The sequence below is a fragment of the Aythya marila genome (genome assembly GCF_965140915.1).
Source record: "Aythya marila genome assembly, chromosome: 7".
Classification (NCBI taxonomy): domain Eukaryota; kingdom Metazoa; phylum Chordata; class Aves; order Anseriformes; family Anatidae; genus Aythya; species Aythya marila.
The window spans coordinates 21207553-21222929 of record NC_139048.1 but is presented as its reverse complement, the minus strand read 5'-3'; the positions used below and the strand labels follow the sequence as shown (position 1 = coordinate 21222929).

Genomic DNA, 15377 nt, shown 5'->3' with positions numbered 1-15377 from the left:
TGTAACAGAGCCCAGCTTTGAGTCTGGGGGAATTTCGTTTTTTATCTTTACTTGGAGATCACGTTGATGGCATTTACTAGCAAATTGTAGCCTAGCATCTGGGTAATTGCTGTGTATCTGGTAAGTGAACCACTTCCCTGGTGTCTAAAGGAACACTCATCTGAACTTCACAGAAACTCCCGATGTGTTTTCTGATGTGGTTCCTGGGAGCCAGCTGATACTCAGAGCTTTGTCATACCTTCACAATGCTTTGCAGACGAGGAATTGTGCAACAGCAGAATGAAAGATAAGAAAGACCCGTGTGAGTATGTCGTGGGCATCAGCTGTGCTGTCAGCTCCCAGTTCCACCCTGTAGGCAGAAGTAAGGTAAAGCCTTGTAATTAAGTTACCCGTTTAAGCGGAAGACTAAAAAATGGGTGTAAGCTTGACAGCAAAAGCATTGCAGGCATTTTTCCTCTTTCTCCCAGCACAGCAATCAAGACTGAGGAAAAAGCATGCATAAAGCAGAAAGATTTTTCTTTGTTGTCCCATTTGTGCTATCAGAAACTTCTTGGGGATGGAGATGAATGGAAATGATTGTACTTTTCAGTAGCTACAGTATATCTTCTAGGTGCACAGAGAGATCTGCCCAGTATTTCCAGCTAGCTATAGTTCTCAGAAAGAGAAGAGGCTCTCCAGAGGATGTGATCTCCTCTGGTACTGAGGCAGCTGGCTCTTCTCAGGGATATTAAGATCTCTGCACTGCTCACTCTTTACTTCATCTAGTCTTATGGCTATTATGTAGTGAGTACTCATTCTATCCCTCTTTTATCTCATCACCTTCAAGATTGAGCATAGACTGAGATACCAAGCTGGGTATTTAGGGAGGTCTGAACTGTCAATGAAGGTCTTCATGTTGTTGAGCTCTGCGATTAAATATAATATAATTCATGTAGAAATTAGCCATTACTTGCATTGTTTCAGTCACACAGAGAAAGTTGCTGAGCCTCTGGTTGTGAGGGCGCTCCCCCTCGAGCCTTGGGATGGGGCAGGGGACAGGGGGCTGTTCCTCTGCGTCTGCGCTGAAAGGGGACCTGCTGGGAGCCAGCTGCGTGAGAGCTCCCACTGAAATGCATAATCTTGGACAATTCTCTTCTGTGTTATGAAAACTATTAAAATAGGGGATTTCCAAGCCATTTCTCATCTGTTTATGCTTTCATAGTTGTTTTCAGTATGTGAAAGGACAATTTATTCTCAACATGAGTTATGTGGTCTCTACTGCCTGAAAAGGTGGTAGGATCACAGGGGTGGGGAACACATTCTTTTCTGAAAACACCAATGTAGAAACACAAGTCACTAAAAATAAGTTCTGGACCTCTGCTCTTATCTAAGTGTGATAAATACTTAATTGGTGGCTTCAGCTGTACCTAGAACTAAATGGAAGCGTCTCCTTTCCTAATTTGGCTGTTTGAATTCAGCCTTGTGCCTGGAATGATTCATCGAGCAGGAGCCTAAAACGTATGGAGAGATGAAGCTGAAGTAAGAGGAATGCGGCATTTTTTTTTATTTTTTATTTTTTTGCCTTAAAGCGAAGTAGAATAGTGGGACCACACCAGAGAAGGAAGGATACAACTTGAGATGCTACGTTTGTGTGATGTGCAAATAAATATAAGAACGAATTGGGACCTGAACTCTTCGTTCTCACATATGTGAGAGCTCTGTGCCCTGCTGTCCCAAGGACAGACCATCAGGTTTCTTCAGGCCATAGGTACATGCTGAGCTGTGGCCAGCACTGCTCCGGGGGTGGACTGCTGGAGAGGTGACATGAGTGCTGCTCCCATGTGCTGCTCTTCTCTGTGAGCCTGCTGCTGTCTGGGAGCCCTCCCTCCCTCCCCAAGGAAGGTCTTCCCAACAGCATGGAAGCTAGATGAATTTGAGGGAGAATCTAGAATGATAAGCTTCTGTTTTCTAGCTATATAATCTTTATAAATGATTTACGCTTTATTATAACAATTCTATTATGTCTGTGCAACTTTTCAGGGATCTAGTTAGCTTTACTTAATCATGCTGGCTGGATTACTTTTGTGCTTTATTCCAGTGAATAGTGTTCTTCATATGATAAACACAACTCAAGTGCATTAGAAGCTTTTAGGCTGTCTGCGTCCATTCACTGTGTCTCTAAGATAACATTTTGAGTAATGAACCAAGAGCATCGTTTATGTTTTTGCATTTGGCACTCTTGTTTTGGTCATATTTCTGGACTAGTAAAGTTTCCAGCAATGAGAATCATCTGTTTTGTGTAGGAACAGTTTCCTCAGATCTGATAATGCCGTTCTTCTTTACTTCAAACTCACTTGCTTGGGGTCATGCCAGTATGCCACACGGAGCTACAGGTTTTGAGGAACTTTCATTTATAATGTAAGAGCTATATGGAGCTGCACTTGTTGTGACCTATTATTAAAATGCTGGAGAAAGCTGGGAAACCTCATTAGCAGTTGAATTACAGGGGTTTTCCTTGTCCTATTAAAAAGCTTTTCTTTTGTCTTTCGTAGGAGAACAGTTTTGCTCAAAAACTTCTTTAATCAGAAATAATACATGAAAGTATTTTCTTCTCGCTTAACTATTCAGTTCTCTGAAGCACGTTGTGTGTATCATTGTGTTCTTGTGATTTCATTTCAGAGAGTAAATTTGTTTTTCTTTAGTTTTGTGGTTGGGATCGTTTTCAAGCTCACACAATATCAGGGAGAAGTAGCGTGTTTGGAGAACACCTCCGCCTGCGGACAAGCTTGTGTGGCAGTGCCCTTCCGTTCCCTTACAAACCACTGGTGGTTTGTTAGTGTGTTTTTTTTTGTGTTTTTTTTTTTTTTAATTATCTATTGTGAGTTGAAAATACAAGAGGCTTAGCTTTTTTTCTGGTGGTGGCTGTGTCGGTGGTGAAAGCAAAGCAGAATATTTTAATAGCGATGATTGCTCTTTTCCTTAAGTTCTTTTTTTTTCCTGCTTTTTGCTATCCTTTTTGTGATTTTCATGGTAGAACAGAGGATCCTTATGAATATTGTCATACATATATTTCGGACTAATTAGGCTTCCATTTTGTAGCTCTTCTGTAGCGTTGGTAAGTTTATAGTGTTTGGTCAAGTGTGACACTGCCATTAATCTCCAGAGATGTGGTTCTGTCCTAACTGGGTGGTTACCTGATTACAGGCTTCCTGCTTATTCGCTTAGCTCTGCAACAGCCATCTAGCTAAATGAGCAGGCTGAACTTCTCCCTGTGAAAGACCACAGGGAAGGTAGTCTAAGAAGTCAGTTCTGCTAAGCCTTGTATAAATGTAAGAAGCTTGTGTGATTACTGCAAGAGTCCTGCCAGCTTGCAATACTCCTCTTGTGATGACAGGCAGAATACAAAGCTGCTAATTTGATTCTGGTCCCACAACAATAAAAACCAGTAGAAAAATGTATGCACTTTGTAATAACCGGACATTTTGGTTTGAAGACTTATAGCTCAGTTTGAGAGCAGAATCTTGAATTCAAATTCATGAGTATTTATTCACGCCTGTGCTTCTGGGATGTCTTGTGGATTGTGTTTTCCATCTTCCCATAGGTGCTGTGGAAAGGGGATGGCAGAGTGCTTGGCTCAGGGACTTTCTGTGAGTTAGCACCGAGTCTGCCTACCTCAGCCCATTCCCAGAGCATCGCGCTCCTGGCTCTTGCAGCTCAGGCTTAGCGCTGCACCTATTGCAAGTAGCGTTGGTTTACAGAGGATCTTAAATTGTTGCTTGAAAGTCAATTACCTCACACAGTGTGTTTGGCTCGTGATTCATTAAGGGATTGAGCAAAGAAAAGGGGGGTTGAGGCTGAAATTGCTTTGAAATGAAACCTGTATATGTTCAGTGCTCAGGAATGTTGCACGACTGGCATGATAATGAACTGTGTCTGCAGGCTTGCAAGCACATCTGAAAATTTTGCATGGCATATTGGCAACCGGGAATAATATTCATCTGTATAGAGATGTTTGCCTGCCTTACAGCAACACTTCGTTAATATTTGTAGAACTGGATTAATAGAAGTACGAACAAAATATTACTAGCAGGGACTGGGTTAGGCTACTATTAGACATCCGTGGATGTTGAGGAAATTCTGTGTTTTGACAGAAGATGAATGACTTATCGTGGTGAAGGTGAAAAATGAGCCTTTGCAGACACCCAGGGTATCTCTGTAAGGAGTTACACTCTTAATTAATTTTTGCTGATGCACAAATTTTGCATGCACTTATTTTGTGGTGCAATTACTTCTTCAGAACACATGGAATAGAGCTGTCTTGTTCATGTTGGGTATATTCAGTTGTTCTGTTATTGATAATGGGGAAATCCTAAACCTCATTAACAGTGTCCCACAAAAATGCTATATGATTGGCTCTAAAGTAAATAGAGGTGGGAAAGAGGTGGGATACTCTTACAAGAAGTATTTTTTTAATTACCATAAATTCTTGTAGTTTTGTTCTAAAAAATTTCTATAAACAATGATTTTTTTTGTATTCCCTTCAAGACAATGGCAAAAGTGAGTTTAGGGTAGGAAGAGCAGTGTTTATTGAATGATGCTGATTTCTTCATAAGCATCAGTGTCTCATTGTATTATTCAGTGTACACGCACACACACACACACACACACACACATATATATATAAAATCACTGTCGGTGGTTAATAAATCATGGAGAGGATTTTGTTCTGAAGACAGCTCTGGTCTTCTGAGTCAGTGCAGAGACTTGTCTTCATTTCAGTGTTCTATCAATGGAAAATCCCAATTCTAGCGTGGCCAGTGTATTAACATCTATTCACAAAACCCTCCCACTACTATCTGAAATACTAAGATCTTAAAGAAATACAATATTTAAGGATTGCAAAGGGTATGTATGAACACTGGCATGATAGTTATGTGAATGTGTTTTCTCTTCTTAAATCTAACTTCCTTCTTAACTCTACTGACATAGGTCAGCCCTCCTGCTCTACCATGCTTTTCTTATAACTCTGCGTTCTTTTCCGTGTTATTTTATTTTTTGGGTGGAGGAGGGCTTATATTTTTTGCTTTGTCTCAGAAGATTCAGTGTATTGTGGGAGGTGAGGCAACACTGGTCTTGGCAGAACACCACAAAACCAAGAGAGTAATTAAATGACGCAAGCCTTTGATTATTTTTCTCTCTCAAGCTTTCTGGCACGGCTGGGCATTCCGATTGCAAAAGGAGGATCAGGAGGAGGAACTTCTAAAGATCGCACTCAGAATTAGAGGGACTGTATCAGACTCCTCGCTACTCTAAAGCTCGTCACTCTCAAGTTCTGGAGTTGCTGCTTTTTTCCTGTGAGGATAATGTCTCTTTCATCACCCAAGACAGAAGGAACTGAAAGGGAGCTGCAAAGACTTTGTTATGGTTTTGGTTTCAGTGCTCTCCTACTAATTGGATTTTTCCCGTCTTCTGTGGGAGGATTATAAAAGAATTAGAAAAACTGTTTTGGGGGGAGGGTGGGAGGGGGGAGGGAGGTAGCTGTTGTTTTTCTCCTTGATTCAGGGACCTCCTTAATCTGCCATTTGTTCCCTGAAGTCACTACCCACTTGGAAAAGGGAGAAACAGCATAACAGATGAACTTGCAAGACGATGGATTCCTTCCCTCTGCAAACTTTGTCCGTGGCTGCTTGTAAAAGAGGGTTTTGCATACGTAAGCATCAAATGAAGACTAGCATCCTGGGCTGGATTTAAAAGAAACTGCTTCTGTCCTCAAGAAAAGATAAATTCAATTTAAACTATAAATTACAGAATATTGGACGTTGTTCCAGTTCTGAATTTTGGTGAAAGAAAGGGAAGATCTTATCACGTAAAACACTGTACCAGCCAAAGCTTACAAGTTCTACAGCTAAAACTGGAAGATGTCTTGGAAAAGAAGTTACTTTTCTGTGGGTCGGGGGAATGTCCAGGGGATGTTTACTCCACGAAATACAACCTCAATAGCACCCAGTAAAGGTCTGAGCAATGAACCGGGACAGAACAGTTGCTTCCTGAACAGCGCACTACAGGTAAGATCACAGAATGCAAACTGCTTTTGTCATCTCCTTCTGTCTATTGCAATATTTTCTGTGCTGTGCAACGTGTACAGCCAGGCTTGACTGTGTAATTGTTAGTGAGTCTAGGTAGAAGAAAGCAAAGTTAGGAAATGCAGGTTAGCTGTGTTACAGAACAGCTTTGGGAATTTCCAGTTTTTCTTGGTGAAATTGACAGCATTTGCACAATCACATAGTGATTCATTTCTGTGAAAACTTGTTATGTATCAACCAAAGGTGAACATGTGTAGAAAATTTATTTTAAAATAAGAGAATATTGAATAGGTTTCAGTATGTCTACTCCTAAAAGTAATTTTTTGATGACCCAAAGGGTTAATGATATCTGTGCAGAATATTTTTACGCAGTCCAGTTTCTTTTTTTAATTGCTGATTTGTAGTTTAGTTTAGATGTTTGAGTATTTACCTTTTGATTTAGAGAAAATAATTTTCCTCTGTCAAAATGTGGTGGAGTGGCTGCTCTGCTTGCATTGTCACTGTTTGCATATTTGGAATGGCTGTTTGAGTTTCGGCCCTTCTCGCTGAAGGGTTTCAAACCCTTTCTCCACTTCAGGCTCCTTCCCTTCGTATGACTTGTTTGTGTAGCACAGACTGGGTCACTGTGTCTTTTTCCATGAGAAAAATGAGCTGCTCAGCTAGCTTCAGGATAGCCTGGTGGTACGAATAATACAAATGGAAACTCTTGTGACCCTCAAACAGCTTAATATGCCAGGAAGTACAGGACCGGGTACAAAGGAAAGTGCTCACAAGAAAAGTGGAGTTTCCAGTGATGTGCTGTATTGTTCTGTGAAGCTGTAAGGTGTAATCACCGGCTGCCTCCTGACGCTGAGTTAAGCCGAGGTCAGAACTAAGTGGAGCCTAATGGCAGCTGCACAGCGTACAAGAAATAGCCAAGTGTGAGACCTGGCCTGCAGTGTGCTGCATAAGCCATTTCCTTCTGAAGCTCAAGAGAGATAGTATACCAAAAATATTTACAGTTAAAGCTGAATACAAATAAAACAGAAAACAAGATGATTACCATTTTGCAATAATATATACTTCTGTTTTTTCATCTTATTTTTAACATTGTGCGAGTCTGAGAGACTCTTGAATGTTGTTGCTCCTTACTATTAAGTATTTCTATAAACATTCAAGATAAACTCCAGAGGCAATTACATTGAAAAATTGGACTCGTTCCTAAATGTATTATTTCTTCTTTTTGTGAAGTCTGTAGTAGCTCTTCAGGAATGTTGTATGTAATCAGATGCTTCAAAGGTTTACATTGCCTCCCAGGCCCTTAAGTATTGGGAGAGTTTGAGTATAAACATACCCCTCACAATTCAGCAGGTTTGGAAACCTGACAGATTAAAGATTCTCTAAATGCATTGATTTCGTAATACAATTTAAGGTAACATTTGGGTGCTATAATTTAGCTAACGAATTGTGAAAGCTAGCAACACTTCTTGAAAGCAGTACATTTTTTTTTTCAGAATACTACATTTTTCTAGTGCATTGTACTGGACCAGTTAATCAGAATTAGCTGTTCGGTCCCTCTGCTCCTGCTAATGAAGTGTTTAGTCAGTCACATGCCAGCCTCAACCTTCCCGTTCCGTCTGGAGCCTGGCACGGGGCGATTTAGGTCAGGGCTTCTTTCAACACAAGCCTCTGCCCCCCTGCCAGGCTGGTGGGACTGAGGGCAGGGCTTGCAGGAGAGTCCAGTTGCTGTTAGCTGAGGTTGAAAGACATAGCAGCAACCATGAAGAACTGACTGTGAAGCACCTCAAAGCAGTAATGTCGCTGCTGTACATGTGGAAATTTAGATGGTTGCCCAAGGTTGCGCAGGTTTGGTGGTAAAACAGCAATAAAGCTTGGTGCTATCGCAGCAAACTGCCTTGCACTGCTGCTAGAAGGGCGTACGAAGCCTGCTTGTTTTTATGTGCTGTGATCATTACCACAATAACTACCCACACTGCGTAGGGTTAGAAATCCACCGGTCATCACAAGATGTAAATGCACTTAGTAACGATAACAGTGGGCACAGGGAATTTTAGTCATTTATTGTTTTGATGTGGAAGATCTTGTTCATGTGTTGCTCCTTCTGGCACGTGGCCTTTCTGCTCAGAACATTGAGGTTGCTGGGGAGGAGGAGTGAAGTGCCAGGAGCTTACCTGCATGGCTGTTGGGGCTTCTGACAGCTCTGCTGAGGTTTGCAGTGTGGTCATGCGACTGCTCACTGTGGTCCAAGCACCAGGGAGCAGTCAGGGCACCTGCAGTTGGAGCTGGCAATGCCACACAGGCAAAGTCTAAAGTCTTTAGTCTAAAAGCACGTGAAAAGAAATTGAGAGGTATGTCCTGCTCTAAATTAAATCCCAAGTGCTACAGTTCTTGAGAAAGTAAGGTGAAAATACCAGCTTGCTGATAGCTAAGAGGCACACTGTGTTAAAAGTGACATCCATTAACACTAATGTGCTTCTGGAATTGTTTCACATGCATTTTTAATCAAAGCTTTATGCAGCATATTCATAAAATCATTTGTGCTCCTCTTTGTGTTTCAGGTTCTCTGGCACCTGGACATTTTTCGTCGCAGTTTCCGACAAATCACGACGCACAAGTGTATGGGTGATTCTTGCATCTTCTGTGCTCTCAAGGTAAAGGTTGGAAATAAATTTCATTTATTAAAAAAAAAAAAAAAGGCGTAATATATCGCCAATATTTAATTAACATGCATCTGGAAATTGGTGAGAGCAAAGGTGAATCTGATTAGTGGCTGGGTGCTGATACTCATAGTGCTGTTCTTAAAATGTTCCACTACATTGTGAAAATACTGTAGGTGAAGTTACAGATAATAGGACTCTCATCAGTGAAGTGTGGATCATCATGAACCTCTGTGTTTGAAATGATCACTTCATGCAGAAAAATGTCTATTTTCTTTGTGTGTTTTTCTAATTTGTCATTTGGTTTATAAATATTTTATTGCTTATGGTTAATATGTTCTTCAGAATTTACCTTTCCTTCAGAGCTGCTTTAAATGTCAGCATGGAAGGCTTTTCTGTTCAAAGCTGTTGATTATGTAAGGCTAAAAGGTATTTTCTACTGTAAATATTGATGTTTGTATCAAAAGGCGCAACTCTTTGTGGTCTCAGTTTTAGAAAACATCAATTCTGGTTTTAGATGCTGATACAGTAACTGTCATAGATGCTGCCTGGACAGTCAGATATAGATACTAGTTCTGATTCCAAGTACTCTTGTGTACTTCCTACATCTCCTTTTGTTTCTACCCATTAATTTTTAGTGCTTCTGCTGTTTTGTTTTGGTTTATGTCCTCTTTCTTAAATTCTGTAAACCCAGTGCTGCCTCTTATCTGGTGAGAGAAATGGACGTAATCAAAACAGGATGAAAAAAACTACCTTTAGTTTTCCTGAGCAGTTATTTCTCTCTCTGAAATTGGTACTGAGATATTTTTCTTTGATCACAAACGGATGGTAAAACTTAAGTAAATATTTAAATTCATTTTGGGAGAACTTAATGTAATATAAATTCTGTGTTCAGAAATGAAAAGGAGAGACAGCATGTCTTACCATATGGCAAAATAGAGAGTGCAAGGTTTAAATTAAGATCATTTGAAGTTCACAGGTGATGTACTATAACAGCTGTCTTGTTGCTGATAAGTGACTGTGAAGGTGAGAGACAGACTTGAAATGAGATAGCCAGGAAGGTTTTTGATTGTTCTGAAGGGATTTTCCATTGCAAAAGAACAGCAAAGAGGAGACTCTTAAGGCATGAAAGAGATAAGTAATTTCCTTTTGGAGGGGAATCTATATCAACACATCTGTTGAAATGAAGAGACAGGATGGTATTTACAGTGGTATCTTCAGAAGAGGATGTTGTGGTAAGTAAGGAGCAGGATTGCACATCCAAAGTGAGAAATACAGCTATGCAGACAAATAAGAGATACTGAGTATATCCCCTTCCTTGTAGTGAAATGGCTGAGACAGACATGATCTGGTTTGGGTTTGTGAAGTTCAGTGGGATAAGTGATTTGAAGCTCGTTTTTTGGATCATTCCCTCAAGTATTGCCAGGTGATTGCTGGCATTCTTTGGTAGCTGAGGGCAGAGAGAAAAGGATTTGGGAAATGATGATCTCTGTAAATTTTTACTATTCTGGTGTTTAACCTAACAGTAGGATATGGCAAGAAGATACCAAAAGTCTGACGGCTTCTGCCATTTGACTGAAAGTCGAGTGAACTCTGAGGTGGAGTTGCTTGGGCTAATAGAGATATTAGTTGAATCCTTACTTGACATGAGAGCACTGAAAAAGGAGGGGAAAAAAAAGCCATGTGAAAGAGGAGAAGATGAACATTTATCTAACTGGTATGGAAAAGTGAGCTGTGAAACAAGATGCTTCTGGATTAGCAGTACCGGTACAAAAGGGCAAAGCACTTCTATAAGACTGGAAGGTGGCGGAATCTCTGCAATATGTATTAAAAAGCACACATTGGGTCAGAGTGTGTTTAGTTTTGTTGATAAAATTCTTACTGCACATTTCAGCAAGACAGCAAAAGTGTGTCATTATAAACTTCTTAAGTGACAGGTAGAGCAGTAGAATTCACAAATCTCATGCCAGCAGCCATATGCCTACTTTGAAATTATGCAGCCTTTGGAAAAAAATGCTGCTGTCTCTTCTTCCTCACAAGCATCTTTGAGGACTTTGGTTTGTTTCCTATCTGAAGTTCCTACCAATGCCATCTTCAGCTGTAAGGTGTTACAACACTTAGGTGTTCAGCAGTCCTTGCTTTTTGCTAAATCCCGAAGGTGTTTTGCACATTTTAGACAATTTAAATCTGGCTGCGTGTGGAATTGTAATAGCTCACAAAACTTGGTGCGCAATGAAAAATTCTGAAGAAACGCATCAACAATCATGTGGGCAAGTATTTCTGAATGTGGGCAGTAATGAGTACTTGACAAAGAAAAAAATTGAATTTCAACAGGCTTTAATCCAAACCAAAATTATTATGTATTTTCATCCTGCAGTCTGTTCTTTGTGGGAAATACCAGTGTTCTACCCAAGTCTATTCTACAACCCTTAGAGTGTTTACAGACACTTATTGTAAAAGTATGCAAGAGAAAAATTGTGCAGAAATCTGCTTGTAAGAAGTCACAGAACTGTCTTACTCCTGGTTCCTGTATGTTTATTAATTTTTAAAGCATCTCACAATTTTGTTTTTCTCTGAGCAATGTCATGACAAGTTTCCACCGTAATTAAATTGTATAAAATGTTGATATTTGTATGTAAGTATTTGAAAAATTCCCTGATAATCAGTGTTACCAATTCAAATATTATAAAGATGTGCAATAAAGAGTGTCACTTGATTTGAAATTGGGGATGTAGCCCTCCCTCCCCCAAGAAGCAAAGAAAAGAACAACTACAGAACAATGAAACCTCCACTAACACCAGAGATGTTGCTTGTCTCACAAGTGTGCAACTGAAAATGTGGGGATACTAAATAACAAAGGGATGCACCAGGCATAGCCCCAGACTATGGAGATGGTAGCATTCATCTTCATAAACTCCTTAAGCAAAGCAGTACATGAAAAACAAAAAATCCCAAAAGGCTGTTGAAAAGCATTTACTTGTCCTCTGCTGCCCTCTGGATAAGTCTTTTCTTTCTCTCCTGAAAATGTCAGTGCTGCCTGGCACACACAGTACGTGTAAACTTGTATATGACAAATGGGATAATATGTGTAATACGTACCTATTACTGCAGGCATCACCAGGAGCGTTCTGTGTCCTGCTGCAGCAGGATCAGCCCTTACCATCCTTGCTCATCTCCTCCCCTGCCCCGCTGTTCTTGCCTGCTCTGGAAGCCTCTAACTGTTGTCCTGCCAGGGTAATGGCAGCCTAGTCTCCAGCTCTTTGACATCCTGTTTCTCTTGAATCTTGCCTTAGGCTTTGCTAAGATGAGGGAGAAGATATGGCTGGATCCAGTGGGAAGCCAAGAATTTGGATCTCTATACCATGCGAAAATGTCCCATTAGGGTCTGGGGAGAGGTAACTAGCCTTGCATGCTATCAGGTGGAACTGCCCAAGACGCTGGCCAGAGCGAGCGAGGATGGAGCAGGACGCGTTTGCTTTTCTCCAAAGCATGCTGGCATGTTCTGATTCCAGCCTAGCTTGTGAAGGGGGCAGGACTTGGGGGAATAGTCTATTTGCCACCCCTGCTCTCCGTTTGCCTTCGCAGGATACCTTCTGTGTTGGTCAGAGAGGGTTCGTGGTCCTTCCCTGATTGGAATGGTTGCCAAAGGAGACACTTCCCGTTGACTTCAGAGGAAGACAGTCTTCACCAGGCTAAATTTAGCCTTTGAATAACACTAAAGTAGTTATTTTTTTCGTGCTTGCTTGGCTTGCTGCAGCTATTTCTAGGGATTCTGATGTCATGCTCAGTATTTACTGTAAATGCTCAGCTAGCCCCATAAATATTATTTGATTTTAATTTACTTTATAAAATGAGGGATCGCAGGACAGTGATGTTTGTTACTAGATATCAAATCCCATTTTAGTTTTGTGCCACATTGAAGACATTTACTGCATAAATTCTTGAAGTAATTTAAAAACTTGCTAATCTACCTAGCTACAAAGTGAGCCTTGAAATCCTTCCAGGCATCTGTTTGTTGGCCATTTTGAAGGAACATTGCACCAACGGCTGTAAAATACAAGGAAGAGCTGCAGAGACTGTACTGGAATCCCAAACACTGTTCCTTAAGATGTTGTGGCGTTATTCAAGGTTGTTTGTTTGTTTAGTACACTAGCTGTCCTTACCGCTGTGTCGTTTGCCTGCTGTAACACTGGAGCAGCTTTTTGATTTATTATTAATGTTGAAATCTACTGTGTTCTGTTTTGTTTTCCTTTTTCTAGAGCATGACTTTGCTGTGGTGTTTGTTTATTACAGCTGGAAGGGGGCAGGAAGGGGGAAATCCGTCCACTGTGCTGAGCATGCTACGGAGTTTGTTCTCCTTCCAGGGATTGTGCTGGGAGCTCTATAGTGCCAGGATATAGGACAGAGTGTTTTTTGTAGTTTGCAAGAAAGAATGCTCTATTGATTGATAAATTCCAACAGGGCTGTTCTTCTTTGTAATTCTGTCATGCAACAAAAACAGGAAGAATGTGAATTTTCTGCTTAGAAATGATTGTTTTCTAAGGCGAAAACTGAGAACAATAGGATATTGGAATGCTTAAAGAACTGGAATTGCAGTAATTCATGGGTCTGATTAGGCGCCTATTTGAAGGATTTGTTATGAAAAGTTCATGACATGGCTGAGACAATAGGTTGGCTGCAAAAATCTTGTTCTCTTCTTTTGTGCTTTTTTGGTATATCTTGGGCTACAGCAGTATCAAAAATATATATTGTAGAATAGACCATAAAAGAAAGGAATAGAGGGAGGTCTAGGTTGATTGTTATCAGACTTGCAGGTTTTTGAAAGTGATACAGAGACAAATAGGGTCAGAATTATTTGCACACCTGAAGGCAAATATAAGGAAATAATAATAATGAGCTAGTGGAAATAAGGTAGGTGGAGATTTTTGTAGCTGGATGGGAGAAAAGTGAGTTTAGTAGGCAGAATCTCTATTGAACCAGGTTGCTGTACTGAGCAGGAGGAGAGTGATGCTCTAGATGTGAGGTTAAGTATTGTAGACAAAAAAAAGCTTTAAAACAAAGAGCTTTCAATTGAGTTAGAGCAAGAATAGTATTGATATGTTGAGCAATGGGATAAGGATTGGCTATGTTAATATTTGTAGCTTTTACTAAAAGGCAGAAACTGTTAACATAGGCAATACTAAAGCATTTGGAGAGAATGTGTTTTGTTCTTTGAAACAAATGCGTGCTGCAGTGCTGTCCACATGCAGAAGTAACTTCTGCTCAGTGCTGGAAGAGAATAATTGATTCTCAGAAGGCTGCCAAGGACAGGACTCAAATTTACAGTGCATGGACACTGATCTGATTCACTAGCTGTTGCCTGTTGTATTCAGTCATCAATTTATTTTTACGCCAGGCTGCTTCTACGTGCTGGATTAAAAAGTCACTGGTAAACGTGCATCAAGTGGAGGGTTTGTTCCATCAGTCTGGTCAGATACATAGTGCAAATGTCAGCGTACCCCCAAACTGAATACTTTGTTCCTAGGTGATTTCAATGATCTCTTAGACTGGGAAGAGGGGGCAGGATTCACAGATATTTCAGCTTCACAACTTTAAAAATAAGTCTGAAACTTCAATCCCAGGGATTATCTCGAAGAATAACTACTGTCTTGTTTTCTAACCAAATGAAGCACAACTCATTTTATGATCTTGCATGCAAATTTCAGCAGTCTGAAACAAAGGCAAGTTTTAACTTCAGCAGTTCCATAATATCAGTTGTATTCCTTATCTCAAGCCATAAAGCTTCCTTTGAAGCTTTAGAAAGTTGGTATTGATCCCCAGACTTCCCAAAGTGGAGGAGGTGATTCCAGAAGATCACTGACTCTGCAAGCCCTTGTTCTGACAGGTTGCAGAAGCCCAAACCTCTAGTAAAAAGGACAAGAAGCTTCCAGTTAAAAACTAGGGGGGGAAAAAAAAAAGAAGTCTTTTGAATGGCAATAAACCAAGTGAGGCCTTAGAATAGATTGCCTGGGGTGGTTAAGGAATTTCCAGATTTGGATGCATCTGACAGCAAGCTGGCCTAAGATCAGCTATGTGAAGAATATAGTTGATCTTGACTTAGTACTTGGGCATGGACCAGATGCAACTAGATGGGCTTCAGCAATTTATTTCTGTAAGGAACAGTTGTGCTTCCCAATTCTGCTGTCTGTGCTGTCCTTTCCAGACCCTTGCAGATCTGTAGGGAAGGAAATATGGAGAGAGACAGGCTTTTTTCTTTTTTTCTTTTTAGAGACATCAGGAACGCAGTGTTACTAGAGTGCAAACTTCCTGGCTGAAATCCCTTTCTCATGCTCTTCTGTAATGGCTCATCCCAACATGCCAAGAACAGATCATCAGTATAAAAATCAAAGAACTGCAGTTAATTCAATATTAGGAATTGCTCATGTTCTATGCTAAGCCAGTACATTTTTCTCTTTCAGTTCTGATGCCTCGATTTGTTTTAATGAAAACTAGTAAAAATAGGAAAAGCTTAGCTTATTCATAAGGCTTTTAGTGGTGTCTCTTCATATTGTGGCTGTTAAGGATACTCTCAACTGTATTGGAATGTAGCCACTGCAAGAGAACTTCAGTGCAGTGAATATGCCAGTGGGGTTTTTGCTATCAGGAAGTTTGAAAGAAA

General features: G+C 40.4%; 1 protein-coding gene across 6 annotated transcripts in view; it reads left to right on the top strand.

Moving 5' to 3' along the window:
* Nucleotides 1-15377, top strand: part of USP54 (ubiquitin specific peptidase 54) — a 67267-nt gene that overhangs the window by 11170 nt on the left and 40720 nt on the right. For 2 of the 6 annotated variants that reach the window (XM_082765015.1, XM_082765012.1), the window contains exons 1-2: nt 5498-6044; nt 8621-8713. In XM_082765015.1, coding sequence (XP_082621141.1) covers nt 5898-6044; nt 8621-8713 — 240 coding nt within the window. In that variant the 5' untranslated portion in view covers nt 5498-5897. Of the gene's footprint in view, nt 1-5182; nt 6045-8620; nt 8714-15377 lie in introns of those variants that run through there. The other 4 variants (XM_082765017.1, XM_082765014.1, XM_082765013.1 and 1 more) reach the window with 4 other exon arrangements.